Here is an 18,827-nt window from a genome sequence, read left to right on the forward strand (position 1 = left end):
AGGAAGTGACTACAGTGTGACCCTCACTGATAAGAAATTCCCCCTTTTACCTCTTTCTTGCTCTCAGAAGCCATTTTCTGCTAGGAAAGTGTTTTATAGTTGGAATTTCTTATCAGTGAGGGTCACACTGGAGTCACTTCCTGTCCTGATATTTAATTCTTTCTGGCAGAGAAAGAAAAAAAGGAACACAGCCTAGTTATTTGTGTGCGAGGCACTGTACATACACATGTCTATCTCATCATGTCACTTCGGGTATCCTTTAAGCCTCATACTCACCGCAACAACCCAGAAAGATCCAGCAATGGCTCCCTCACGACGAGCGTCCAGCAATTCATCTTCCTGCCAGCAGGTCACGTGACGTTACACGGCAGCGCGGACGAGCCTTCCAGCGATCCCATTACTTTGCGCGGTTTCGTTGGGGATCTTAAAGATCTGCCGTGACGGTCTTTTAGCGACGCATAACGCTAAGCGACATTTCTGTAATCGTGTGCCTGTACCCACGTCGGGATGTCTCGTAAACGACCGCCCACCACTCAAAAAATCGCCAGTCGTCAGGAAAATTGTGTGGATAATCGCCACGTATGTACACCGCTTTAGGTAGTCATGTGAGCACCCCCCAGATAGTAATATAAGGCATGTGTCCTCCAGATAGTAGTAATGGGTAGCTGTGTATGATTCCATATTGCAGTATTATGTAGCCATGTGTACCCCACATATAGTAGTATTAAGTAGCTTATGCACCCCATCAGACAGTAGTAATATGTAGCTGCCCCTCAGAAAGCAGTGTTAGGTAGACACCCCATAGAATGCAGTATTAGTGTTCCTTAAAGAGGAACTCCAGTGAACATTTTAGTGTTGGCAGGTGATGTAGCTGCTGCATGGTTTTTGGCAGTTGGAAACAGCTGTAACAGCTATTTCCCACAATGCAACAAGGTTCACAGACAGGAAACTGCCAATAATAGTATGTACTTTTCTTGTGGGAGGGGTTTCACCACAATATCAGCAATACAGGGCCCCCTGATGGTCTGTTTGTGAAAAGGAATAGATTTCTCATGTAAAAGGGGTATCAGCTACTGATTGGGATAAAGTTCAATTTTTGGTTGGAGTTTCTATTTAAAGGACAACTGAAGTGAGAGGGATATGGAGGCTGCCATATTTATTTCCTTTTAAGCAATACCAGTTACCTGGCAGTGCTGCTGATCCTCTGCCTATAATACTATTAGCCATAGCCCCTGAACAAGCATGCAGCAGATCAGGTGTTTCTGACATTATCAGATCTGACAAGATTAGCTGCATGCCTGTTTCTGGTGTTATTCAGACACTACTGCAGCCAAATAGACCAGCAGGTCTGCCAGGCAACTGGTATTGTTTAAAAGGAAATAAATAGGTCAGCCTCCACATTCTTCTCACTTCAGTTGTCCTTTAAATAGTAACATTAGGTAGGGCCCCTCATACAGCAGAATTAGATTTCCCCCCTTTCCCAACCACCATACCACTGGCGACTTACCTGCCCTGTATCCCCTTCTCCAGCAGATTAGCCTCCAGAGTCTCTAGTAGCTTTGACACTTTCCATTGGAACAGATGCCTCATTAGTAGATCTGTCCCTTAAGGGGCCCATACACGTAACGATTTTCTCACCGATATACAGCAGATTCGATCATTGTGTTCGAATCTGCTGTGAAATCGTTGCATAAACGCTGACAGAATGATCGTTTTCCGTCCAAAGTCAATCGTTCCTGTCGATTCCCGTCGTTCTGTCCGTGCAGAAGATTTTGCTTGATTGCCGGTGGGTCGATAGCGGCGTTCGAATGCCCGACGACCGACACTAGTGACAATACACTACCTGATCCACACGTATCCCTGCTGTCACCGCTGTCTTCTTCTCCGCTGGGCTCCAGCAGGCTTCACTGAACTTCCGGTCCCGGCAGGAAGTTTAAACAGTAGAGCGCCCTCTACTGTTTAAACTTCCCCTGGACAGGAAGTACAGTGAAGCTGGAGCCGAGCATGGAGAAGAGGACAGCGGAGACCGGGGGACTCGCACCGGCCAGAGCAGGCAATGCATGCAGGGGGGCAGCGGCAGCTCCACAGATTGTGATCGGTTTAATGCTGAAATCAATTCACAATCTGTTTGCAGTAAAGGCAGCCATACGATCCTTCTCTGATCAGATTCGATCAGAGAGGGATCTATCTGTTGGTCGATCTGATGGTCCAGTGTATGGCCACCTTAACTTTTGTTCCAGTATCAATATTCACTTTCCTGTTTGGGTAACCATCTACCACGGAGAGAGTAACGAAAAAGAATCTTTTCACTGGAAGCACAAAGAACAATAAATGTATGTTCTGTTTAGAAAAACGTTTCAGCACTCTGCACTTGAAAAGGCAAAAATCATCAAGAAAATATCACCTAGGAGAAAAAATGAATTGATTGAGGCCGGATTTCGGCAACGCGTGCAGGAGGCAAACACGCAGGACATCAGAAAGTGCATAGACTGCATGATTTTATCAATCATCATTTTTATTAGGTCAGCATGGTAAATATACAGCAACCTATTCAAATACATCGATACAACCGCTCCAACAGACAAATTAACAGTGACAAAAATATCTATACCAAAGCAACCTTCCAAGAGGCTTTCTCAAATCTCACTCTCCAAGTTCCATTCCTCTCCTCCCCTCCCCCTCCACTCCCATCAGAGGTGAAGGCATAAGGAGCGAATGGACTATCACCTCCTTCCCCAGCTCGTGAGATCCACATAACCTCCTATCTCCAGGAAAGCCATGAACATAGTACCAGAGCCGGGACAAGGTCCTCCAGCACCCAAGGCTGAGACAGCAAAGTGCGCCCCTCCATCCCTCCACTCCAGCCGTCACACACTGATTGCTATTAGACTAAGAGGCTCCCTAGGGCCCCCAACACCTTAATCTCTAGTTATCTGGCTTGTAGTCACTTCCATGTCTCTCCTTTTCTTATTTCTTTCTACTTCAAACACAATTAGGAATGACAGTTGAATTAATTGTGCGCCCCCTCCTACACTGCGCCCTGAGGCTGGAGCCTCTCCAGCCTATGCCTCGGCCCGGCCCTGCATAGTACTGCAAAATACCAGTAACCATTTTTTAGAGACAATATAATTCAGGAAAAAAGAAAAAAAGAAAGAAAAGAAGAAAGAGAAAAAAAGGGGGGAGGGAGGGGGAAGGGATAGGGAAATGCTCAAAAAAAGGGGTCTTCTCAAATTAGGGTTTATTGCCCTGCATGATTACATATTATCTGTCCGCACGCCCACTGTCTGATGTTCACACTGCATGCGTTCTGGATCAGTGCGGTTCGGGAACGCATGCTGCACGCATTTTTAAAAAAAACTTGTGGCTGACCCATTCACTTTCATTGAATGGGATCAGCCACGCAACGCATTGAAACGGAGATGCCGTGCGTTCGTATGCTTTGCGTTCCGATCACACGGCCATCCGCGTTTGATGTGAACGAGGCCTAAGAGACGGGCCCATATGCAATTAACTTTTTCTCCCGAGTTATCACCTAATTTTCATCTTCTCTTTAAAACAACTTTTCTGCATTTTACAATTGAAAAAGTACTCAAAAGTCAGTGAAAGAGTACAGTAAAAACTATTTTAAAGGAATCCTATCAATACTCAAGTGTTCTAAAATAACAATGTACAAATAATGTCTAAGTAGCTGTGTAAACATTTTCCTACTTTTCCTGTTAAATATCAGAGGCAAAAGCTTTAGGGCTCGTTTCCACTAGTGCGGTGCAGAATCGCCTGCATTCCACCGCGGACGAAATCGCATGCGGGTACGATTCCGCATGCGTTTTTGCCGCGATTTCGCATGCGATTCCGCATAGGTAAGGTATATGCGAATTTAACCATGTCACTGCCTGTGTAAATTAACATTAATACCTATGCGAAATCGCATGCGATTTCGCGGCAAAAAACGCATGGTCACCCCACATGCGATTTCCCTATTAGATATATTAGTGGCGATTCGCGCACATTCCTTCTGCACTCGAAATCTGACGGCTTTGCCGTGCAGATTTCTGCCGCCCCAAAAAACGCTCCCGCAGCCACACAAGTGGAAACGGCCCCATCCACTTACATTGCCTATGCGAATCCGCGTGCAGTGCCCGCATGCGGATTCGCTATAGTGGAAACGAGCCCTAAATTCATTGTGTGTAGATTCTAGCTACGTTTGGAATGTCTCATTTGCAGAGGTATGAATCTGTAAGAATCTCTGCAGTCTGACATGCTAAGAACAGTGTAATATTGAAGCAGATTATTTGAAAACAGGGGTCAGGTTTCACACACTACAGTATTACTAATGTTTATGTTGCACATAAGATACATTTCCTCTGCTCTCTGTGAGAGAAAGCTCTGCCTGTCTCTGACTGAGCTCTCTGCACACAGAGTTAACTGACACACTCTGTGAGGGAATTCCCTCCTCCCCTCATGGCTGAGTCTGCTGTCAGAATTGCTGTCAGAAATATGTGAAAGGAATTAGATAACAGTAATCAAATAGATAAGCAGTGAAATGTATACACCAGTACTTTGCAGCACTATCTCAATTGAAATAAACATGTTAGTCGATAGTGTCCCTTTAAGTATTTTCTTGCATGCTGGTGGTTTAACCACTTGCCGACCACGCACTCATAACGCGCGTCGGCAAAGTGGCAGCTGCAGGACCAGTGACGCACATCTGCGTCGCCGGCTGCAGGCTAATTAATCAGGAAACAGCCGCTCGTGCGAGCGGCTGCTTCCTGTCAATTCACGGCGGGGGGCTCCGTGAATAGCCTGCGGGCCGCCGATCGCAGCTCGCAGGCTAAATGTAAACACAAGCGGAAATAATCCGCTTTGTTTACAATTGTACAACGCTGCTAACAGTAGCAGCGTTGTACCAGATCAGCGATCCCCGGCCAATCAGCGGCCAGGGATCGCTGTCACATGACAGGCAGGAGCCTGTTAGAGGCTGCACAGGACAGATCCGTTCCTGTGCAGCCTCCGATCTCCGGGGCAGGGAGGGAGGAGAGGGAGAGGGGGAATCCTGCGGTGGAGGGGGCTTTGAGGTGCCCCCCACCCCCCCCCCCCCGCCAGCCACACGCAGGCAGGAGCGATCAGACCCCCCCCAGCACATCATCCCCCTAGTGGGGAAAAAAGGGGGGCGATCTGGTCGCTCTGCCTGGTATTTGATCTGTGCTGGGGGCTGTAGAGCCCACCCAGCACAGATCAGCGAAATCAGCGCTGGTCCTTAAGGGGGGGTAAAGGCTAATTCCTGAAGTGGTTAAGGTTGCTTTCACAGTGGGACGTTACAGGCGCACCTTAGAGCAGCCTGTAACGCAGCCCAACTCACAGTAATGAAAGATCAATGGGCTGTTCACAGTGCCCACATTGCGTTACAGTGTAACGCTGGACGTTCAAAGAAAGTGCAGCATGCTGTGCGTTATAGGTGGTTTTAGCTGCGTTAGACTGTTTGCACATGCTCAGTAAGGGGAGAGTCCGCTATGGTTCCTAGCCACATGGCTAATTAATATTCACTGCACTGTAGTGTTGTCCAGATTGTGAACAATTCGGATCTTTGATCCGGAACTTTTTTGTGATTCGAATCATCCGGATCATCACAATGAAGCATTCGGTTCACAGTGGATGTCTGGAAGAAACAGGAACTGCAGCTTCTGTGCACAAGCACAATCTTCCTGCTGCATCTCTCCCCTCCCCATTAGCACCCTCAATGTGCCCTCATTCTCCTGCGCCTCTCACTCTGCTGCACCCCTGCTTCCTGCTTCCCTAGTAAAATGATTCAAAGAGTCGGTTCAAAGATCCGGACTTCCCAGGATAGCACCAAGAGCCTCATAACGCGGCTCAATCTAACGTCCAACTTCAACACCACCATGCATTGCGTTAGGGGCACGTTATGCGACCTTAATGTCCCCTAAAACGCAACGTCTTGGTGTGAAAGAGGCCTAAAAGGCAGTTTATCACAAGGGCCCATATGCAATTCACTGTTTCTACTTTGTTTTCTCCAAGCTGATATTTTCACATCTTGTCAGTGAAATGCATTGTAAAACCCCAGCAAGTAAGAAAATAATCAGAATAATTCCAGCAGTAGTTTTTTCTACTGCTTTTGGTACTTTTTCAATTGGGAAGTGCTGAAAATGTATTTTAAAGAGAATATGAAAAATTATCACCTAGGAAAAAACTGAGAAGAAAAAGTGAATTGCATATGGCCCAAGGTGTGAAAATATGACAAATGTTGGCCCATATGCAATTAAAGGGAACCTAAACTAAGAGGGATATGGATGTTTCCTTTTAAACAATACCAGTTGCCTGGCAGTCCTGCTGATCTTTTTGGCTGCAGTAGTGGCTGAATCACACACCTGAAACAAGCATGCAGCTAATCCAGTCCGACTTCAGTCAGAGCACCTGATCTGCATGCTTGTTCAGGGGCTGTGGCTAATAGTATTAGAGACACAGGATCGGCAGGGGAGTCCGGCAACTGGTATTATTTTAAGAGAAAAAATCCACATCCTTCTCAGTTTAGGTTCCCTTTAAGTTTTTCTCCTGTGTTCTCTCCTAGGAGATATTTTTGTATCTTCTTTGTAAAATGTCTTTGCACTTGAAACTGAAACATTTTTAAAAAGTAGGTGAAAAAGTCCTATCACAATTATTTTGAGTATTTTCTTACTTGCTGGTGGTTTAAAATGCATTTTATGACAAGATGTGAAAAGAGAAAACTTAATTGCGTATGGGCCTTTAAAATGTCCTATCATGGGATTCTGATAAAATGTACTTGCATTATTGATTTAGCCCTCTAATAAGATACTAGCTTGTCACCCCAGGGGCCCTTGTTCAACACTATTTTTCCCCTAGGAGATAATTTTTTATCCTCTTTTTAAAATAATGTTTCAGTGTTCTGCAATTGAAAAAGTACTGAAAAGTAGGTGAAAATGTACTATTAATATTATTAGTATTTTCTTAGAAGGCATTTAATTGATAAGGTGCAAAAATATCACTTAGGAGAAAAAGGAAATTGAATAGGAGCCCTAGACCCATATGCAATTCACTGTTTTTCTCAGTTGGTGTCACTGGTCTCTAGTGAATGGATAGGCTGCATCCTAAGTGATGTCACTGGTCTCTAGTGAATGGATAGGCTGCATTCTCAGTGACGTCACTGGTCTCTAGTGAATGGATAGGCTGCATTCTCAGTGATGTCACTGGTCTCTAGTGAATGGCTAGGCTGCATTCTCAGTGATGTCACTGGTCTCTAGTCAATGGATAGGCTGCATTCTCAGTGATGTCACTGGTCTGTAGTGAATGGATAGGCTGCATTCTCAGTGATGTCTCTGGTCTCTAGTGAATGGATAGGCTGCATTCTCAGTGATGTCACTGGTCTGTAGTGAATGGATAGGCTGCATTCTCAGTGATGTCACTGGTCTGTAGTGAATGGATAGGCTGCACTCTCAGTGATGTCACTGGTCTCTAGTGAATGGATAGGCTGCATTCTCAGTGATGTCACTGGTCTCTAGTGAATGGCTAGGCTGCATTCTCAGTGATGTCACTGGTCTCTAGTCAATGGATAGGCTGCATTCTCAGTTATGTCACTGGACTCTAGTGAATGGATAGGCTGCATTCTCAGTGATGTCACTGGTCTCTAGTGAATGGATAGGCTACATTCTCAGTGATGTCACTGGTCTCTGGTGAATGGATAGACTGCATTCTCAGGGATATCACTGGTTTCTAGTGAGTGGATAGGCTGCATTCTCAGTGATGTCACTAGTCTCTAGTGAATGGCTAGGCTGCATTCTCGTTGATGTCACTGGTCTCTAGTGAATGGACAGGCTGCATTCTCAGTGATGTCACTGGCCTCTAGTGAATGGATAGGCTACATTCTCAGTGATGTCACTGGTCTCTAGTGAATGGACAGGCTGCATTCTCAGTGATGTGGTCAGTTTCCAGTTAATGGATAAAGTACACCAGTGAACAAGTAGTATGCTGTAGTTTCTTTGTAAAAGAATATCACGTTTGGCGCTTAAAGATTCCAGCTTTGACCAGGAAGATGTAAACACTTTTCCTTTAAACACTCTGAATAACCTGAAGCAGGCGATTACTGCTCCAGCCACTGTGTATCATCGGTCTTTTCCCCCCTTGGCAGGAGGGGCTTTGGATGAATCTATCAGAGCTTCTCTAGAACGTGCAGACCAGGAGATCCGTCAGGTGCTGCAGAAGCTGGACTCTGGATCCAGCCCGTATGGCTCCGCCTCTCCAGAGATCCCTCCAGAACAGTCTGATATTGCCCAGCAGATCGTTGCTCAGCAAAGAGAGGATGAGATGAGACTGCTGGAAATGTTCAGAGATGCCGACACGCAGACCCCGGAGGGCATCTTATATGGTAGGTCTGAAATAGTAAAAAAAGGTTTATTGAAAAAGTACAAGTTGTTTGAATAACACATCAACTCTTCTTCTAAAGGTGCCAATTAATGAATTAATGTTGCGGTTTTTAGCAAATGATCGTTTTCTTGATAAGATACTTCGACTTGAGCAGTGTTGTAGCTAAAGCGCTTTGGGACCCCTGTGCGAGTTTTACAGTGCAACGATCCCCCCCCCCCCCCCCCCCCAGCCCATCTATCAAAAAAAAAATGGCATGGAAATTTGGGCACCCAGTAATTCCTATTGAATTGTAAAATATCAGTATTAAATACCAATGTTTTGCTATGGCTAAACCTAACCCTACTCTCACACAAGACCCTCCCCCCCAACACCTAACCCTACCCCCACTCACAAACACCCTAACTGACGCCTAACCCTAACAACCCCTGCACAAACATCCTACCTTAAGCCCTCCCTCCACCCCTGCACACACTTCTTACCCGACGTTTAACCATAACCCCACCCCCGCACATACATCCTACCTGACGCCTAACCCACGCCCTGTACAAACCCCGCCCCCAACACCTGATGGAAATGATCAATTTGACCCATCAATCTGAGAAATTGCATGGTGTGTATCAGGCATAAGACACACAGCCTATCCATCAAAGCACAGACCTAAATGGAATGGCACTGTGCTTCAAGACTTTCTCTTCAGAATAGGTACATACTCTGGTTCACTTATAAAACAGCCAATCTTAGCGTTCCTACACAGACTGCTTTATTATGTCCAGTCTGTGTAGACGGCGTGGCGGCTACTTCCGCGTCCAGTCCGGCGGTTTACGCGCGGCAACATGTGTCTGATGTGTTACAGCCTTCCTGTGCACATAGGCTGAGGAATACACGCGCTCGCGCGGGAAGACAGAAGCTTTATGGGAAGCAGAGAGGGATCAGCTGACTCCCTTGGTCAGCTGATCCCAGGATGTATGCGGATTGGCTGGAAGGGACTGGGCGGCGCTGATCAGCGCTGCACTATATAACCACTCGTCCCTCAGTCTCACGTTGTCTGCCGTTGCGAATGCTTTACGTGTTGGCACACAGACCTCAGTAAGATCCCACAGTGTGTTAGAACCAGGAGGACATGGGAATTCACACTGAGCTAGATTTTTCTCGCAATGTTATGTTATAGACTAACTAGCTAATTGCCCGGCGTTGCCCGGGTATGTATTTGGCTGGTGTTGGCTCCGCCTATTTTTTCTAACCCTAACACACAATTACTCACTGACCAAGTTTGTGAGCTTTGCGGTCTTTGGTATCAATAATCTGCATTGAAATGAAACAAATCTGATTGAGTGTGTGTGGCTCCACTCCCTTTTCTGAATTTGAACCCCAGTCACCCAATAACCAACTGTACCAGGTTTGAGGCCTGTGCCATTAACAGTTCAAGAATGGTAGCAATTAAATATTCCCCTTGAAAAGCAACAGGTGAAGTTTGATTTACTTATGTAGGCTCCACCCACTTTTCTGAATATTAATCCCAGTCACCCAGTCACCAACTGTGCAAAGTTTAAAAACCCTGCCATTAACAGAATGGCTGCAGTGTACATTTTCCCAGTGAAATTTGTATTTGTCTCCACCCACTGATGACCCGGCGTTGCCCGGGTATGTATTTGACTGGTGTTGGCTCCGCCCACTTTCTAACCCTAACACACAAACACTCAATGACCAAGTTTGTGAGCTTTGGAGTCCTTGGCATCAATAATTTGTATATTCCCATAGAAATTAAACATTGATAGGCTGCTTGTGGCTCCACCCCTCTCCAGCATTTGAACCCCAGTCACCCAATGACCAACTGTAGCAGGTTTGAGGCATCTGCTATTAACAGTGTAAAAATGGCAGCAATTTAAATATTCCACTTGAAAATCAACAGGTGAATTTTGATTGGCTATTATAGGCTCCACCCACTTCCCTGAATATCTCAGTCACTCAGTGACCATCTGGGCAAAGATTGGGAACCCTGAAATAAACAGTGTAAGAAGGGCTGCAGTTTACACTTTCCCAGTGAAATGTGTTTTTAGCTCCGCCCACTTTTTGTAACCTTGACACAAATTCACTACTCAATGCCCAAGTTTGTGAGTTTTGGGGTCCTTGGCATCAATAATTTGTATTTTCCCATGAAATGAAACAAATCTGATTAACTGTTTGTGGCTCTGTCCCCTTTTCTGAATTTGAACCTCAGTGACCCAATGACCAACTGTACCAGGTTTGAGGCTTGTGCCATTAACAGTGCAAGAATGGCAGCAATTTTAATATTCTCCTTGAAAAGCGACATGTGATTTTTGATTGGCATTTTTAGGCTCCACCCACTTTTCTGATTATTAATCCCAGTCACCCAGTAACCAGCTATGCTAAGTTTGAGAACCCTGCCATTAACAGTGAAGAAGGGCTGCAGTTTACAATTTCCCAGAAAAATCTGTTTTTAACTCCACCCACTTTTTGTAACCTTGACACACAGTCACTACTCAATGACCAAGTTTGTGAGCTTTTGGGTTCCTGGCATCAAAATTGTGCTAATGGAAGCAGTTTATCCAGCAAAGAAATCTGGCTGTTTTTGGCTCCGCCCCTTTACTGCATTTGAACCCCAAACACTTAACGACCGACTGTAGCAGGTTTGAGGCCTCTGCTATTAACAGTGTGAGAATGGCTGCAGTTTCAATATTCCCCTTGAAAATCAATAGGTGAATTTTGATTGGCTCTTGTAGGCTCCACCTACTTTTCCGAATATTAATCCTAGTCACCCAGTGACCAACTGTGTGAAGTTTGAGAACCCTGCAATTAACAGTGTAAGAAAAGCTGCAGTTTACATTTCCCCATGTAAAAAGTTAGTTGTTTTGGCTCTGCGCACTATTTCTAATTTTGACATACAGTCACTTAATGACCAAGTTTATGAGCTTTGGGGTCTTTGGCATCAATAAGTTGCATTTTACCATTGAAATTAAACAAATCTGATTGGCTGTTTTTGGCCCGCTCCCTTCAGAATTTAAATTTCAGTCTCCCAGTGACTGACTGTAGCAGATGTTAGGCCTCTGCCATTAAGAGTGCATGAATGGCAGCAAAGTAAATATTCCTCTTGAAATTCAAAAGGTGAATTTTGATTGGCTGCTGTAGGCTCCACCCACTTTTCTGAATATTAGTCACAGTCACCCAGTGGCCAACTGTGTCATGTTTGAGAACCCTGGCGATAACAGAATGGCTGAAATCAATCTAACAAATCTGATTGGCTGTTTGTGGCTCCACCCCTTTAGTGAATTTGGATCCCAGTCACCCAATGACTGACTGTATCAGGTTTGAGGCCTCTGCCACTAACAGTGTAAGAATGGTAGCAATGTGAATATTCCCCTTGAAAATTAATAGGTACATTTTGATTGGCTGTTGTAGGCTCTACCCACATTTCTGAATATTCATCCCAGTCACCCAGTGGCCAATTGTGTAAAGTTTGGGAACCCTGCAATGTAAAAAATGAAGTTGTTGGCACCGCCCACTTTTTCTAACCTTGACATACAGTCACTCAATTATCAAGTTTATCAGCTTTGGGATCCTTGGTATCAATACTTTGTATATTCCCATTGAAAAATAAACAAATCTGGCTGTTTGTGGCTCCGCCCCCTTCCTGAATTTGGACCCTAGTCACCCAGTGACCAACTGTACCAGGTTTGAGGCATCTGCTTTTACCAGTATAAGAGAATGGTAGCAGATGAAATATTCCCTTTGAAAATCAAAAGGGGAATTTTTATTGGCTGTTGTAGGCTCCACCCAACTTCCAAAATCTTAATCTGTGACCCAATGACCAACTGTGCAAAGTTTGAGAACCCTGCCATTAACGGTGTAAGAATGGCTGCCGTTTAGATTTTCCCAGTAAAAGTTGTTTTGGCTCCGCCCACTTTTTGTAACCTTGACACACAGTCACTCAATGACCAAGTTTGTGAGCTGTCAGGTTCTAGGCATCAAAAATGTGTGAATGGAAGCAGTTTATCCACTAAGGAAATCTGATTGGCTGTATGTGGCCCCGCCCCTTTAGTGAACTTGACTGTAGCAAGTTTGAAGCCTCTGCCAGTAAAAGTGTAAGAATAGCAGCAGTTTAAATATTCCCCTTGAAAATCAATAGGTGAATTTTGATTGGCTGTTGTAGGCTCCACCCACTTTCTTGAATCTTAATCTCATTCACCCAGTGACCAACTGTGGCAAGTTGGAACCCTGCGATTAACAGTCTAAGAATGGCTGCAGTTTACATTTTCCCATTTAAAATGAACGGCTGAAATTTGATTGGCTGTTTTATGCTCCGCCCACTTTTCCTGGATTTGTAACCTCGGTCACCAAGTGACCAACTGTGCAAAGTGTGGGGACTTTGGCTCGATTACTGTGAGAATGGCAGCCTTTTACATTTTTTCCATTGACATGAATGGGTGGAATCTGATTTGCTGTTTGTAGCTCCGCCCAGGTGTGCAGGGGGGCCGCGAGACCCCCAGAACATATCATCCCAGGTAGTAAGGTATCTGCATACCAAGTTTCGTTCAAATCGGTCAAGCCGTTTTCGCGTGATCGCGGCACATACACACACACAGACATACATACATACACACACACATACACACATCCGATTTTATATATATAGATTCCAGGGTGTTGTGACTACGGACCTCACACCCAAGCCTAGGATACTGTGTCAATGCTATGTTATGCTATAGACTAGTTCCAGGGTGTTGTGACTACGGACCTCACACCCAAGCCTAGGATACTGTGTCAATGCTATGTTATGCTATAGACTAGTTCCAGGGTGTTGTGACTACGGACCTCACACCCAAGCCTAGGATACTGTGTCAATGCTATGTTATGCTATAGACTAGTTCCAGGGTGTTGTGACTACGGACCTCACACCCAAGCCTAAGATACTGTGTCAATGCTATGTTATGCTATAGACTAGTTCCAGGGTGTTGTAACTACGGATCTCACACCCAAGCCTAGGATACTGTGTCAATGCTATGTTATGGTATAGACTAGTTCCAGGGTGTTGACACTACGGACCTCACACCCAAGACTAGCACTGTGTACTTGTATTACCTTAGCCCGCCTCTAGGGTGTTGAGAGCTAGGATCTCACATCCAGTTAGGGCAAGTCTGTTCATCTTAGCAGCAAGACATCCTGCAACCAAGCCTAGGCCCCTCTCCTAGGGAGCCTTTAGCCTATAGGGATTCACCCACAGTCTTCTAACCTCCAGCTCCTCTGGTGGTTCTCACTCAAAGTGCTACTGTTACACCAAACACTCATATCTCAGGTGTCCAGAGGTTAGACATACCTGGATTATTGGTGATTCTGCAGATCATCCATAATCTGGTGTATATCTGTATTACTGGTGATTCTGCAGATCACCAATAATCAGATTCTCTCTCTGCGTGTTGACACCAATCGTTACAACTCACAGGCAACTTTATAGGGTACACCTTGATTGAACAGGGTAGGATCCATTTTAGCCTTCAGAGCTACCTTAAAGGGAACGTGTACTGAGTAAAATTATTTAAAATCAACACATGAGGTAACTTCAAATGAACATTACATAGTTACCTTGCCATCATTTCCTCTCAGAAGCTCACCATTTTCTTCCGACAATGATCCCTTCCAGTTCTGACAACATGTTGTCAGAACTGAAATATATCAGTTGCTGTCAGTTATTTATCAGTTGATGTCAGTTATAGTTGAGAGGACAACTGATGTGCCAAGTAATGTCTATGTTTCCCTATGGCTCAAGTGGGCGATGTTACAGTTTAACAGTGTGCTGACCAGACAGCTGTTATGGGTAATGGCCATTTTCAAAATGGAGGACAGAGAATTCCATTGATCACAGTGGACAAACAGGACACGGGAAAGGAGAAAGAGATTGATGAGCAGACTACACGGGAGGTAAGTATGACGTGTGCATGTTTATTTTGACTTTTCATTTTCAGTTCAGGTTTTCTTTAAGGTGGATCTCCTTCCCAGTTTACAAAATCCTGCAGCCTCCTAGTAAAAAAAAGTTATTGTCACCTGACCTGTCTCGTTCCGCGAAACCGTCCCAAAGACCCCGCATCACTTCTAGCGCTGGGCCCCACCTCCCTCCTCTACCCGGTGAAAAAACGCCAACATGTTTACTGCAGTAAATAGCTTTGCCGGTAGAGAGGTGTGGCGGGGTCAGGCGCTGGAAGTTGAGTGACGTGAGGTCTTCAAGACGGCTTCGTGGAACAAGACCACTCGGGTGACTATACTTTTTTTTTATAGCAAGGCTGCAGGATTTTGTAAGTTATGATAGAGATCCACTGCAGAGCACACCTGGGCCCGCATGCAATTAACGTTTTCAGCTGAGTTTTCTCCTAGGGGATAATTTTTCTTTTTCTATTAAACTAACTTTCCAGCACTCTGCAATTGAAAAAGTACCAAAAATTAGGTAAAAGAGTACTATCAAAACCATTTTAAGTATTTTCTTGCTTTCTGTGGATTTAAAGTGGATCTGAGATGAACTTTTACTCATTGCATAATTGTGTTCCTTTCCTATTGTTTATAGGGCATTCCTCAAGCCAAATCCTTTTTTTTATTTTTGTTGCTCTAATTCCCTATAAACTAAATAAGCCACGCCCACAGGTTTTAAGAGAGCCTTGGCAGTAGCAAGGGCTCATGGGAGCTCAGTCTGGGCAGGAGGAGGGGGAGGTATTACTAGCCAGAGATTTCAGAGGCAGAGGAGAGGAGGGAGGAGGAGGGGGGGGATTAGGTTTTTTTGCTCAAGATGCAGATAAGCTAGCCTCTGTGTAATGTTTACAAACAACATGGCTGCTGTCATTGTATCACAGGAAGAAATAATCATACACTGTTGAAGCTGTTTGCAGCTAGACTTACTGTGCAAACCATCTAAACTTTAGATAAGATATATAGACAAGTTACTTGTTACAGTTAGTTTTTCATCTCGGATCCGCTTTAAAAGCAATTTTTTTTACAAGTTTAAAAATATCACCTAGGAAAAAAACTCAGGAGAAAAAACAAATTGCATATGGGCCCATATGAAATTCACTTTTTCACTGAGTTTTCTCCTAGGAGATTTTTCATCTTCGATTTAAAATAACTTTTAAACACTTTGCAATGGAAAAAGTACCAAAAAGTTGGTGAAAAAGTGCTGTCAACATTACTCCGAGTATTTGTTTGCTTGCTGGTGTTTTAAAAGGCATTTTATTGTTGTAAAAATATCACCTAGGGGAAAATTCAGGTAAAAGAGTGAATTGCACATGGCCCCTGGAGTGAGAGGGATATGGAGGCTGCCATATTGATTTCCTTTTAAACAATGCTCTCTGCCTGGCTGTCCTGCCGATCCTCTGCCTCTATACATTTAGCCTCAGACTCTGAACAAGAATGCAGATCACATGTTTGGCTTAAAGAGGAACTCCAGTCAAAAGAATGTAATAAAAAAGTGCTTCATTTTTACAATAATTATGTATAAATGATTTAGTCAGTGTTGCCCATTGTAAAATACTTTAAATCCCTGATTTACATTCTAACATTTATTGCATGGTGACATTGTACTGCTGGCAAGTGATGTAGCCACTGCATGCTGTTTTGGCAGTTGGAATCAGCTGTAAACCGCTATTTCCCCACAATGCAACAAGATTCACAGACAGGAAACTGCCAGGAGTACCTCGAAACTCACAGCTTCTTGTGGGAGGGGTTTCACCACAATATCAGCCATACACAGGGCCGGATTTCTGCAAAGGCCACAAAGGTCATGGCCTAGGGCGGAAAAAATCAGAAGGATAAAAGGGCGGCAGGACCTGAGAGAGATAAGAGGCTGCATGTCAAAATAAATAATTTCTCCTGCTCCAAAGCGCCCCGGCTTTGCTGCACACACACAGTCAGAATTCCAGAGCTCCGTGTATTTTCCTTACTTCGTGGTGTGTGATGAGACAGTGCTATCTACTGAACATACACGCTTCAGTTTATTGCCAGGGGTGAGAGAAACATGGATCACAATGTAGACAATTTCTGATCCAGTAAAAGTAAACATTTTAACAGAATTATTTCCACTTTACAACTCAAGCTGGGCTAAACAATGTATTGCTGGTCAGATTCTGTTAATGACTTGAGCCATTCCTTCTCCTCTCTCCCCCTGGATTGTAAATCTTAAACAGATAAGGGTTTTTTTTCCTTAGAGAGATTTATGGCAGCCCCTTCTAAGCTAAATCTTAACCCCTTGCTGGCTTATTTTAAAGGCAGCAGTAGTCTAGTATGAGATAGACAACTTCTCTATAATTATAATTACAAATGTACTGTTGTATACTTTTGTATTGTTACATTCTGTTTTGTATACCAAAAGTAATAACATACACTAAAAATTAAAAAAATATATATTTGTACCGTGTTGGCAAACAGTAAAAAAACACCTGTGAAAGAATCAGTACAATAAATACTATAAAATAAATGCAACAGATCTGTGATTACAGAAGAGCAGAGAGGGAGATGAATGCCGCTCTGGTACTTCATGCAATTTGCCATCAGATAGATGGGTTCAAATTGATTATTTCTGACAGGTCTAATCTGATTTCTGATCATTATTCTAATCGACTTTGTATAAGTGATCGGAAAATCGATTCAACCCATCTATCTGGTGCGTACCAGGCATTAGGGACTCACTGCTCTAACAGGAAAAACAATCATTCATCATTTTTCAGAGAGAAAACATTCATAGGTATCCTGCAAAAAAGTGATCGTTAAGGCTCATACACATATCAGACTAAAGTCTTTGGAAAAAGAAAGATCACAGTCCAATCTTACCACCCTTCATGTAGTATGAGAGCCATACCTTCACAGTCTTTTCTATGGAGCTGAACTCCCCATCAGAAAAAATCTTTGCAAGATGCTGCACACACAGATGCTGTACAGACACAAAAGATCAGTATCTGCAAAAGATCCGTTTCTGCAAAATGCATTCATAATCTATGATATCTGCAGATCCTCATACACACCTTGTTTAACAAACATTTATCTACAGATCAGATCCACCAGGATGGATCTTCAGATCTGCAGATGATTGTCTGATCTGCAGATAATTGTCTGTTAAACAAGGTGTGTATGATGATCTGCAGATATCATAGACTATGAATGCATTTTGCAGGAACAGATCTTTTGCAGATACTGATCTTTTGAATGTGTACAGCATCTTTGTGTGCAGCATCTTGCAAAGATTTCTGTCTGATGGGGAGTTCAGCTCCATAGAATAGACTGTGTAGGTATGGCTCTCATACTACATGGAAGGGGGTAAAATTGGTCTGTGATCTTTCATTTTCCTAAAGGCTCATACACACATCAGACCACAGTCTTTGGAAAATGAAAGATCACAGACCAATTTTACCCCCTTCCATGGAGTCCGAGAGCCATACCTACACAGTCTATTCTATGGAGCTGAACTCCACATCAGATAAAAATCTTTGCAAGATGCTGAACACGTTCAAAAGATCAATATCTGCAAAAGATCCGTTCCTGCAAAATGCATTCATAGTCTATGATATCTGCAGATCCTCATACACACCTTGTTTAACAGACAATTATCTGCAGATCAGACAATCATCTGCAGATCTGAAGATCCATCCTGGTGGATCTGATCTGTAGATGAATGTTTGTTAAACAAGGTGTGTATGAGGATCTGCAGATATCATAGATTATGAATGCATTTTGCAGAAACGGATCTTTTGCAAGAACAGATCTTTTGCAGATACTGATCTTTTGTGTCTGTACAGCATCTTTGTGTGCAGCATCTTGCAAAGATTTCTGTCTGATGGGGAGTTCAGCTCCATAGAAAAGACTGTGTAGAGTATGGCTCTCATACTACATGGAAGGGGGTAAAATTGGTCTGTGATCCTTCATTTTCCAAAGACTATGGTCTGATGTGTGTATGCACCCTGAGTGTGTGTGTGTGTGTGTGTGTGTGTGTGTGTGTGTGGGGGGGGGGGGGGGGGGGGGGGGTTGGTGGTACCGGGCCTAGGGCACTGGGAAGTCCAAATCCGGCCCTGGCCATACAGAGCCCCCTGATGGTCTGTTTGTGAAAAGGAATAGATTTCCCATGTAAAAGGGGGTATCAGCTACTGATTGGGATAAAGTTCAATTCTTGGTCGGAGTTTCTCTTTAAGTCTGACTGGATTTATCGCATGCTTGTTTCAGGTATGTGATGCAGACAACATTGATGTATACAAGATCAGCAGTCAATCCAATAAAAAAAAACACACACACCAAGAAGTGGAGTAATGCTGGTGCTGGGTATCCCATAGTCTGTTTGTGCATTACCAAAGGGGACCTATCTGGCCCCGAAATGACTGTCGGATTGGACAAATCATAATTGTATATGTGTGCATTGGGACAATAAACTCAATTGTTCCTTAAGAAGTCTATGT

The 18,827-nt window shown here is 43.9% G+C and overlaps 1 protein-coding gene across 15 annotated transcripts in view; it reads left to right on the top strand.

Annotated features, from left to right (window-relative positions):
- OBSCN (obscurin, cytoskeletal calmodulin and titin-interacting RhoGEF) overlaps positions 1-18,827 on the top strand; it is a 511,999-nt gene that overhangs the window by 404,976 nt on the left and 88,196 nt on the right. For all 15 annotated transcript variants that reach the window (XM_068235137.1, XM_068235143.1, XM_068235140.1 and 12 more), the window contains one exon: positions 8,156-8,392. In XM_068235137.1, the coding sequence (XP_068091238.1) occupies positions 8,156-8,392 (237 nt within the window). The remainder of the gene's footprint in view (positions 1-8,155; positions 8,393-18,827) is intronic.

The sequence above is a fragment of the Hyperolius riggenbachi genome, chromosome 5, assembly GCF_040937935.1.
Source record: "Hyperolius riggenbachi isolate aHypRig1 chromosome 5, aHypRig1.pri, whole genome shotgun sequence".
Taxonomy (NCBI): Eukaryota; Metazoa; Chordata; class Amphibia; order Anura; family Hyperoliidae; genus Hyperolius; species Hyperolius riggenbachi.